The 10,338-nt window shown below is 32.8% G+C and overlaps 2 protein-coding genes and 2 long non-coding RNA genes across 4 annotated transcripts; 2 read left to right on the top strand and 2 right to left on the bottom strand.

Annotated features, from left to right (window-relative positions):
• Positions 1 to 1,725: 1,725 nt before the first annotated feature.
• On the bottom strand, positions 1,726 to 2,456 carry LOC126265947 (uncharacterized). Its single transcript, XR_007548423.1, has 3 exons — positions 2,189 to 2,456; positions 1,927 to 2,136; positions 1,726 to 1,878 (listed from the first exon to the last, which is right to left on the bottom strand). It is a non-coding gene; the product is annotated as an uncharacterized LOC126265947 (long non-coding RNA).
• A 2,954-nt stretch (positions 2,457 to 5,410) lies between these two features.
• LOC126265946 (uncharacterized) lies at positions 5,411 to 6,096 on the top strand. The gene is made up of 2 exons (XR_007548422.1): positions 5,411 to 5,785; positions 5,892 to 6,096. It is a non-coding gene; the product is annotated as an uncharacterized LOC126265946 (long non-coding RNA).
• A 1,265-nt stretch (positions 6,097 to 7,361) lies between these two features.
• LOC109604085 (histone chaperone asf1) lies at positions 7,362 to 8,478 on the top strand. Its single transcript, XM_020020619.2, has 4 exons — positions 7,362 to 7,634; positions 7,687 to 7,802; positions 7,854 to 8,030; positions 8,146 to 8,478. Exons 1-4 carry the CDS (start codon positions 7,526 to 7,528, stop codon positions 8,341 to 8,343), a joined length of 600 nt encoding a protein of 199 aa, XP_019876178.1. The 5' UTR covers positions 7,362 to 7,525; the 3' UTR covers positions 8,344 to 8,478.
• Positions 8,479 to 8,756: 278 nt separating this feature from the next.
• LOC109604084 (zinc finger protein 64) lies at positions 8,757 to 10,283 on the bottom strand. Its single transcript, XM_020020617.2, has 4 exons — positions 10,116 to 10,283; positions 9,781 to 10,061; positions 9,281 to 9,588; positions 8,757 to 9,161 (listed from the first exon to the last, which is right to left on the bottom strand). The coding sequence occupies exons 1-4, from the start codon at positions 10,281 to 10,283 to the stop codon at positions 8,824 to 8,826; spliced, it is 1,095 nt and encodes a 364-aa protein (XP_019876176.1). The 3' UTR covers positions 8,757 to 8,823.
• Positions 10,284 to 10,338: the final 55 nt, after the last annotated feature.

Raw genomic sequence — 10,338 nt, 5'->3', positions numbered from 1 at the left:
TGGCATTGAAAGAATTAAATTATTGATGTCTTCTTGTGAAATATTGGTCAATTTGTCTTGAATCGTTACAATTAGCTCCTGAGGAGTTGTGGGTGAATTTGGTTTCCTTGCTTGACTTAACAGATCCCACATGTGCTCGATGGGATTCAGATCTGGATAGTTCGATGGCCAATTCAATCTTTGTACATTTGCTTCTAGTCTCATAAATTGAATAATTGGTCTGACAACATTTTGGAAGCAGATGTTCCCTCTTAATATATGAATCAGTCGTATACATATAGAAATGGCAGAAAATTTCATTTTATGGCCGATAATGTTAGACCCCACCGCCCAAGAAGTATACAGAATGCGCTAGAAGAAGCAAATGTACAAAAGATTGAATAGGCCATCGAACTATCCAGATATGAATCCGATCGAGCACATGTGGGATATGCTAGGTCAAGCAAGGAGGCTAAATTCACCCACGACTCCTCAGGAGCTAATTGTAGCGATTCAAGACAAATTGACCAATATTTCACAAGAAGACATCAATAATTTAATTCTTTCAATGCCACGGAGGATTAATTTACTACTTCAGAACGGAGGAAGACATTCAGAGTATTAGAGTATCTACGTGTTTCTTCAAAGTACATTATTTGGCAAATTTACAAATTTCTTACACTTTTTTGGTTATAGTTTTTTTATTTTTCTTTCTACCAGTGTTACACTAAACCAAACAAACAAAGATGCTAAAAACCTTTGTAATAAAGCAACAAATTATGTACAGTTAATTATAACATGTTATTCTCGTTTATTCCCAAAAATATTAGGATGTCCAAGAGTTTTGACGGTGTGTGTAGTTTAGAATAGGGTGACCCATGCTAAATACATACAGGGTGAATCATCTATACATATATTTCCTCTGTGCTATTAAGCATTTCTATTTTAAGTTGGTACAATCTAAAATACATATCTGGAATACACAGATTTAAGCCTAAGATTAAAAGCATATTGAATTCAAACAATATTTGGTTAATTCTACAAATGAGAAGAGCTCATTCTAAACTTAAGATGTTCACATAATATACATAGTTTTGAGAAGAATACAAAAACTTTTTCTGAGGTGATGTTCGAAATAAAATATAGACATATATAAACCCAAATATTACCTGTTAAATTTATATTTTTGTATTTTAAACACTGTCAGAAAATAATTATTGACGTTTTGTTCAAATCACACTAATATACAGGGTGATTATCTAATATAATCATTAGAAGTTTTCTTAATTTTTCTGAACAAAACTTCATTTTCTGTTTCGCCGTTTATTTAAATGGAAAATGCTGTATATTTTTGAATTCTTATGCTTTACATGTTATTGCAAATATAATGTTCTAGATTTAACTCGAGTTCGATTAATTGTTTTCAATAAATTTTAACAAATTGATGGTCTGGAAATTTCATTTTTGCTACTCACCTTAACTAAGGACTGTCCTATAAGGAGCCATTATTAATATTCCTAAATTTTATACAAGGTGTTCGTTATCTACGCTTAATTTTGTGCATTTTGAACATCAATAACTTTATTTTCAGTGGAACACCATATATGTTTTATCACAATTGAATTGAATATGAGCGTTATTTTCATTTAAAATGAATGGTAAAACTCATTTACTGGGATGATACATTAATTCATACATATTAAATATTCAGCAATCCTTATATATATATATATATATAATGGGGTGTAAGTGTAAACTCATGTCGTATTTTATTCATATTATATACTTCAATTAATTTCAATCAATTATGAAAATTAAATCTTTTTTTACAATAACACCGATTAGAACAGACCCGTACTTCATCTCTCTTGCATTTTTCGCAAACCTTAATTACATACCCTAAAACAAAAACACACAGTCTGATAGTCAACAACAATCGACACTCACTTTTGCGCCTATATGCGAGTAGGTCATCATAGTTCAGGACTTTACTATGTTTGGAACACTCATTAAACTCATCTTCAGAGAAGTAGACTTCTGTAAGTGACCAGTGATTCACTGTGATGTTATATTGGCCATTTGTATAGGAATATGTAATATTTTTTTCACAAGTGAATATACCATCTGAATAACTGCAATTCAGTGAACACCTACAAACTGACCAGACCCAACATGTAGTTTACTGGGTGAATTAATTAAAATTCCTTACCATAAACGAGTGAACAAAGACAGTAAATTACCACAACGTATCTCATCTTGATTTAAAGACGTACTAACCATTGTGATCTTTGCCAAACTAGTATGTTATCAGCGCCACTGATTCAGTGGTTCACAGGTCATTTCTATGATTTATGTACATTTGATGAGGTGCAAAATAATGAAATAATAAATTAATATCCATTTTTATGTCCAATTTTAAGTCATTTTCAATATTTCTTTAATCCTTTACCTTTGGGACGTGATTTAATTGGCTCCAATAAAAATTTTTACAAGCAGACAAGCCCAGTAAGTCTAGGCAGTCTTTATGGTTGTCTAAATCTTAAATTAACATCAGCAAGTCGTCGTCGGTTTGTAGGTGCAGAAATCAATCTATTTTAGGTTATTCTAAACTGTGTTCTTACAGCTGGGATAGTGACGTTAGGGTTGTGTCGTTCAAAATTGGCTATTTATTACTCTTGGATGTCCTCTATGGTCTTCTATGCACATTTCTACTTCCTGGGAATAATCACATTATTCTGATCACAAATCATTTAGGTATGGCTCTGTATAAAACAGTTCTGAATAAAATTAAGATAATTCTGAAACTTCATAAGCAGTTCTTTATAAAATTAAGATAGTTCTGAAACTTTCTAAACAATTCTATATAAAATTAAGACAGTTCTGAAACTTTCTAAGCAATTCTGTATAAGAATAAGTCAGTTCTGAAACTTCCAGAGAAATTCTGTATAAAATTAAGACTGTTCTGAAACTTTCTAAGCAGTTCCTTATAAGATTAAGTCAGTTCTGGAGACTTGAAGACATTCTAAAGAATCTATAAAACAACCTTAGAGTAATACTTTTTGCATTAAATTTTTAGCTAAATTATTAAAACATGAAACTACTAAAGTTAAGAATAATGTTTATAGTAATAATTGTAATAAGTTTTAATTTCTTCTAAATATATATTATAAATTCAATTTTATATGAGAGTATTTATAGTTTAAACATTCTGTCTTTACTTGTAGACCTTCTAAAGAACCTATAAAACTATCTTAGAGTAATAATTTTTTAATTAAATGTTGTTAACAGATTTTTTAGCTAAATTACTAAAACATGAAACTATCAGAGTCAAGAATAATGTTTGTGGGAATATAATGTAGTAAATTTTAATTGCCTCTAAAAATATTTTAGGAATTCAAATTTAAATGAGAGTGTTTATTGTCTAAATAATCTTTCTTTACTTTAAGACGTTAGAAAAGACTTATACAATGCCTTTGGAGTTATAATGAAATTGTATTTGAAATTTTGTCTATGTGTATATCTACGCAATTCAATAAGACATATCTAGAACTTAATAAGCAGTTCCGTAGAAAATAAAGACAGTTCTGAAACTTCCTAAACAGTTCTGAATAAAATTAAGATAATTCTGAAACTTCCTAAGCAATTCTGCATAAAATTAAGATAGATCTGAAACTTTCTAAACAATTCCTAATAAAATTAATTCAGTCCTAAAACTTCCGGAGCAATTCTGAATAAAATTAAGATAGTTCTGAAACTTTCTAAGCAATTCTGCATAAAATTAAGACAGTTCTGAAACTTTCTAATCAATACCTAATAAAATTAAGTCAGTTCTGAAACTTCCGAAGCAATTCTTAATAAAATTAAATCAGTTCTGAAACTTTCTAACCAATTCTATATAAAATTAAGATAATTCTGAAGCTTTCTAATCAATTCTGCATAAAATTAAGACAGTTCTGAAACTTTCTGAACAATTCTATATAAAATTAAGATAATTCTGAAGCTTTATAATCAATTCTGCATAAAATTAAGACAGTTCTGAAACTTTCTGAACAATTCTATATAAAATTAAGATAATTCTGAAGCTTTATAATCAATTCTATATAAAATTAGGGCAGTTCTGAAACTTTCTAAGCAATTCCTTATAAAATTAAGTCCGTACTGAAACTTCCGGAGCAATTTTGAATAAAATTAAGTCAGTTCTAAAACTTCCGGAGCAATTCTGAATAAAACTAAGACAGTTCTGAAACTTCCTAAACAGTTCTGAATAAAATTAAGATAATTCTGAAACTTCCTAAGCAATTCTGCATAAAATTAAGATAGTTCTGAAACTTTCTAAGCAATTCCTAATAAAATCAATTCAGTTCTAAAACTTCCGGAGCAATTCTGAATAAAATTAAGACAGTTCTGAAACTTTCTAAGCAATTCTGCATAAAATTAAGACAGTTCTGAAACTTTCTGAACAATTCTATATAAAATTAAGATAATTCTGAAGCTTTATAATCAATTCTATATAAAATTAGGGCAGTTCTGAAACTTTCTAAACAATTCTATATAAAATTAAGACAGTCCTGAAACTTTCTAAGTAAATCCTTATAAAATTAAGTCAGTTCTGAAACTTCCGGAGTAATTCTGAATAAAATTAAGACAGTTCTGAAACTTTCTAAGCAATTCTGCATAAAATTAAGACTGTTCTGAAACTTTCTAAGCAATTCTATATAAAATTAAGACAGTTCTGAAACTTTCTAAGCAAATTCTTATAAAATTAAGACAAAATGAAATTTTGTAAGCAATTCTGCATAAAATTAAGACAGTTCTGAAACTTTCTAAACAATTCTATATAAAATTAAGATAGTTCTGAAACTTTCTAATCAATTCTATATAAAATTAAGACAGTTCTGAAACTTTCTAAGCAATTCCTTATAAAATTAAGTCAGTTCTGAAACTTCAGGAGCAATTCTGAATAAAATTAGGACAGTTCTGAAACTTTCTAAGCAAATTCTTATAAAATTAAGTCAAAATGAAATTTTGTAAGCAATTCTGCATAAAATTAAGACAGTTCTGAAACTTTCTAAACAATTCTATATATAATTAAGATAGTTCTGAAACTTTCTAATCAATTCTATATAAAATTAAGACAGTTCTGAAACTTTCTAAGCAATTCCTTATAAAATTAAGTCAGTTCTGAAACTTCAGGAGCAATTCTGAATAAAATTAGGACAGTTCTGAAACTTTCTAAGCAATACCATATAAAATTAAAACAGTTCTAAAACTATCTAAGTAAATCTTCCTTGAATTTGTTACTCTTGGATGGTCTTCTATGCACATTTCCACTCTCTGGGAATAATCGCACTATTCTGATCACAGATGATCTTGGTATGGCAAGGGTCGTTGAAATTCGATGATTTGGCCAACCCTGTTGATGTAAGGCGATTATTCTTACTCTATCAATATCAAAAATTTGATTTCCAGGCATTTTTCGACAAGTAGATACAAATTATTTTGGTTGCTATTTACACCAGATACAGAAATTGTAACCAACGCTGTGTTAAAAGTAAAAAAAAACATTATTGCCGATGACAAAAAACTGCAGTTTCTATAAAAACGTTTTTGTTTATTTTTTATGAGGGTGGTCCAAAAGTTCTGACGTTAGTATAGTATTTTGTAAACAAAATTTACGTATTATTTGACCTGTAAGATAATAAACTTATTTACCACGTATCATAAAATATAGTGCGCATTAACACCATGAAGATGAAATTCTCTGTTCAATGTTTGTTATATTGTTTTTTAGCTATATTCATTTATGGTAAGAAATATTAATAATATAAATATATAAATAGTAAATTGCTTAAATTTTCATTATAGTAACACATTTAACTAATTGTTTAACATTTAATTAACATGTACTTTAGGTGCTGCGTGTGAAACGTTGATCAAGGTAAAAGTGGAGTGTCCGGAGGGTTTTAAACAAATTATGACACGGAATAAATATGTCTGCAAAGAAGTAATAAGGAATTGACTCAATCAATGACCTGATACAACAAAAAATAGTTCAAATTGATCATAATTATACAATTTATAACATGTACTTTTAGTTTAATATAATTTTAAAGCTGATCTTGTTTTGTTTTTCTCATAATTGCACTATATTAGTACAAATTTTGTTTGGAGGAGATTAATATCTCAATAAAAACACATTTACCACATACGGTGCGAATTTCAAAAATTATTTTAAATATATCAAATATGAATGGGAAATAACAGGTTGGAGCAATTTCAAAGAGGACACGTTCATCCACAACCGTGACAAGAAAGCTGTGAAATGTAACAAGACATTACAGAACCTGCACATGCGCAGGCATGTTGTGCAAAATCAATTTCATTACTGCGCATTAGTTTTGCGCATGCGCAATGGTGTCACAGGCATACCTATTTTGGAAACAACAACTTAATTACAGAAATATACATATAATGATTGAATACATTCAATGATTTAAACAATTTTGTTGGGATTCAAGGAAGCAACAAAGCACCAGTGTTTGAACAGGTGAAACGACACAAACGCATAACGGTAACTAGTCATAATAGCATAGGAACTGCGCATGCGCAATCATACTGTACGGTAACAACTGCACCAATGCTCATGCGCAGTACATAAAAACATTCCAGTCAAGGAATTAGGATTTATTTTTTAGTTAGATCTGTGTTTCATCTTGAATTGAATGAGAAAGTTTAATAATAAATCAGAGGGAAACACACACATGTACTTATAATATAACTATTATGATTTAACAATTTTATTATGATTATAGGATATTAAATAAAAAAAATTGAATAAAATAATTTCACATATTAACCCAAACCGCTTCAGTCCTTATAAAAAAAACACTTACCTATTTATGATTACCAGGAACACGCAATTGTCGTCTATGAGTCAGAATTTTTGTTGGAGGGCACATTTTCTTGTTGGTTTATTTTGTCCAAGTTGATTGTTGACAATTAAATTATAAGTTGATTTCCATTGAATATAATACAGTGTGCCACAAAAACTAGGAATAATAATAATTTAAATCACTGTTTAATCATAAATAAATATAAATATATTTTGAAACAATATTCATTGTTTGTTTTTAGGTTTAGTTTTAAAAATTAGTAATAAACATACTGGAGGCGCCACCTGCGGCCAAACTTTTTAGTTTATTTTTATATATTTTATTTTACTTATGTATTTTGTGTTACGTGATAAATGTTAAAAATAACAACCTCTAAAAACGAGTTTCATTAAAACAAATTAACAAATAAGCAAACTTGTGATTAAAAACGGAGACCAGTAGTCAAAAATCAATGTTGGTACGCCTGCAACTTTGACAAGGGGGTTGGCAAAGCATCCAATATTTCTTACCGCCTAAAATAGTGAGTCGTTATTTTTTACCAACGCTTTCGTGTGTTTTTCTCGCAAAAAAAACCGCATTACACTGTGATAAAATCCAACAACAGATCTGTCAACCGTTTCGCGTCCAGCCGTGTCAAACAACCAACCGTAACAATGGCAAAGGTACAACTGTGCAATATAACCGTAATGGACAACCCCAGCCAGTTCCTCAACCCGTTCCAGTTCGAGATCACGTTCGAGTGCATCGAGGAGCTGAAAGAAGGTACGTACCAACGACCCGCCCGGGGCCCGTCATTAACTGTGTTGTTTCGTAGATTTGGAGTGGAAGATGATCTACGTCGGGTCGGCCGAAAGCGAGGAGTACGACCAGGTTTTGGATTCCGTGTTCGTCGGCCCCATTCCCGAGGGCAAACACATGTTCGTCTTCCAAGTACACGGTCGGTTTTGTGGCTAGAATCAATGTACATTGTGTTGTTTTCAGGCAGACCCTCCGAACGTGAGCAGGATACCGGAGAACGACGCTATCGGCGTCACGGTGGTGTTGTTGACGTGCTCGTACAGGTCGCAGGAGTTCATCAGGGTCGGCTACTTCATTAACAACGAGTACAGCGATCCGGAACTGAAGGAGAACCCCCCGAGTCCACCTCAGTTCGATAAGGTTTGTATTGGGGTTTTTTGCATTCATTATGTTGGTAACTGACCTGTTTTTTAAAATATTTATTCTATATTTAACTGTTTTCATCAACAACACTTGATAATTGATCACCTTTTAGGTTACGAGGAATATTTTGGCGTCTGAACCTCGAGTAACCCGCTTCAAAATCAACTGGGAAGAAGCAAACCAACAAGAAAATGTGCCTTCCAATGACCAAAATCAGCCAAGCACCTCCGCAACAGAAGAAAGTTCAAATAGTCAAATTCCTAGTTTTAATGAAAACTCTAACTCGTGGGCGACAATGGAGTGTTCCTAGTAATCATAATTAAGTGTTTCGTTTTATAAGGACTGATGCGGATTTCGATATTTGTGGTGCGCCGTGCGTTTTTTTAATAAGGCGTTTTTTGTATAGTTTAGGTTAATATTTGAAATTAAAAGTATTTTGTTCTAATTTTATTATTTAATCTCCTAGAATCACAATAAAATTGCTTAAATTATTTGAAATACTTGTATTATAAGTATTTTTTTATAATGTTGTTCTTCTAATCGTTGTTTTTACACTAAAATTGCTAAATTATTCGAAATTCTTGTGTTATAACTGTTTCTTCTCACTAATTTTATTGTTAAATTTTCTTGTCACATAATAAATTGTTCAGTTCGTTCAGAATACTTGTACTATAACTATTTTTTTGTAATTTTATTATTCCTTGCATAATAAAACGGCCCGACTCGTTTGGAATAATTTAATAAATACGAGACAAAATCACAGATCCAACTAAAAAATAAATAGCAAAACTTATTGACTGGAATGACCGATCCACCGTTGCTCCTCGCCCTCCACTTTCGAGCACATCTTTTCGACTGGGGCGTTCAGAATGGCGTGAGCCCTTTTCAAGTGCCTCTTGATCTGGTAGGGCGAAATGCACTGGTACGAACAAAAGTTACATTTTACAGGTTTGCTGTCACGGTTGTGGATGAACGTGTGCTTCTTGAAATTGCTCCTGTCTTTCGTTTCGTAACTGCACAAATCACATTTGAGGATTGTCGGCGTGTGGGTGGCGTTGTGACGTAACATTAATCGGGGGCTGGTCGTTTGGAATTGGCATTTGGGGCACTTCAAAAGCTGTTGTACGCCTGCAACAACAAATCGACGTCACCACATAGCCATTGCGCATGCGCAGTGATGAAGCTTATTACTCGCGACACCACTGAGCATGCGCAGTTACCAACATCAGTGCCACAACTACTATTACCGTTGTGCGAGGTCCGCTTGTGTCGTTTCAGCGACGCCGAACTGAACCCGAAGAAGTCGCAGTTCGAGCACTGGTACTTTTTAACTTCGGTGTGGCCGCCGTGGGCGACCTGCACGTGCGACCTCAGCAACTCCCGTTCCGGCGTCGTGAAGGCGCACATGGTGCAGGTGAACATTTCGTTTTTCATGCAGCGGTGCGTGCTCATTGTGTTCGTGTCGGTCGAGACGAACGGGCAGTTGCGGCAGCTGAGCAGAGCCTCCGGACCGGTCAACGGGATCATGCGCACCTGCTGGATGCACGAATAGTTGCTGGAACAACGTGTTAAGTTTATCTGGCTTCCACGGCATCGCATCTAACTTACCATTTTAAAAAAACAATCACACTTATAAAGGTAACAATTTCTATAAATATAATCAGCCCCTAATAACACAACATAGAAAATAATGGGGACAAAAAAAGCGGGTTTGGATGCGTGTAATTAATGAGTACACTTAATTTACCTGTCAAAAACAGGTTGGAGTGTGATACTTTCAGTGACAATCCCATTAGTGTCACTCCTCCCATTAACAACAACAGAATTACTGATAATTTTATTATTAGCACACACATCTCTTATTACACAGTTCAAGTTCACTCGATTGTAATCCAACAAATTGTTTTTGACGATGTAATTCTTAATTTTGGTCTCGGTTTCCAAATACTTGGTCTTGAATTCATAGAAACTGGTCATTAATTTCAGGCATTCATCGCAAACCACCGGTTGTGCGGTAACGTAGGAGTCCTGCAACAATTTGATTAGAATTGTACTGACTTATTATTAAATCATTAAATTTACCATTTCTGGAAGGCAAATGTGCATGACATCCCGAATCGTAACTTTCTTGTCCGCCTCGAAAGTGTCGTCGAGCAGTTTGTAATCGTAGTTGTCGATAACGGTGAGACAAACGCGACATATCACGTATTGTTCGTCGAACATATCCACCGGTTTGTTTATGTCGGACATTTTTAGTAAGGGGGGGCCCTTTTTCGTCTACCAACCGTCGGCGCAAAAATCAATA

Source organism: Aethina tumida, chromosome 6 (assembly GCF_024364675.1).
Source record: "Aethina tumida isolate Nest 87 chromosome 6, icAetTumi1.1, whole genome shotgun sequence".
Lineage (NCBI taxonomy): Eukaryota > Metazoa > Arthropoda > Insecta > Coleoptera > Nitidulidae > Aethina > Aethina tumida.
The sequence above is the reverse complement of the archived record's forward strand: the minus strand, read 5'-3'. Positions and strand labels throughout refer to the sequence as shown.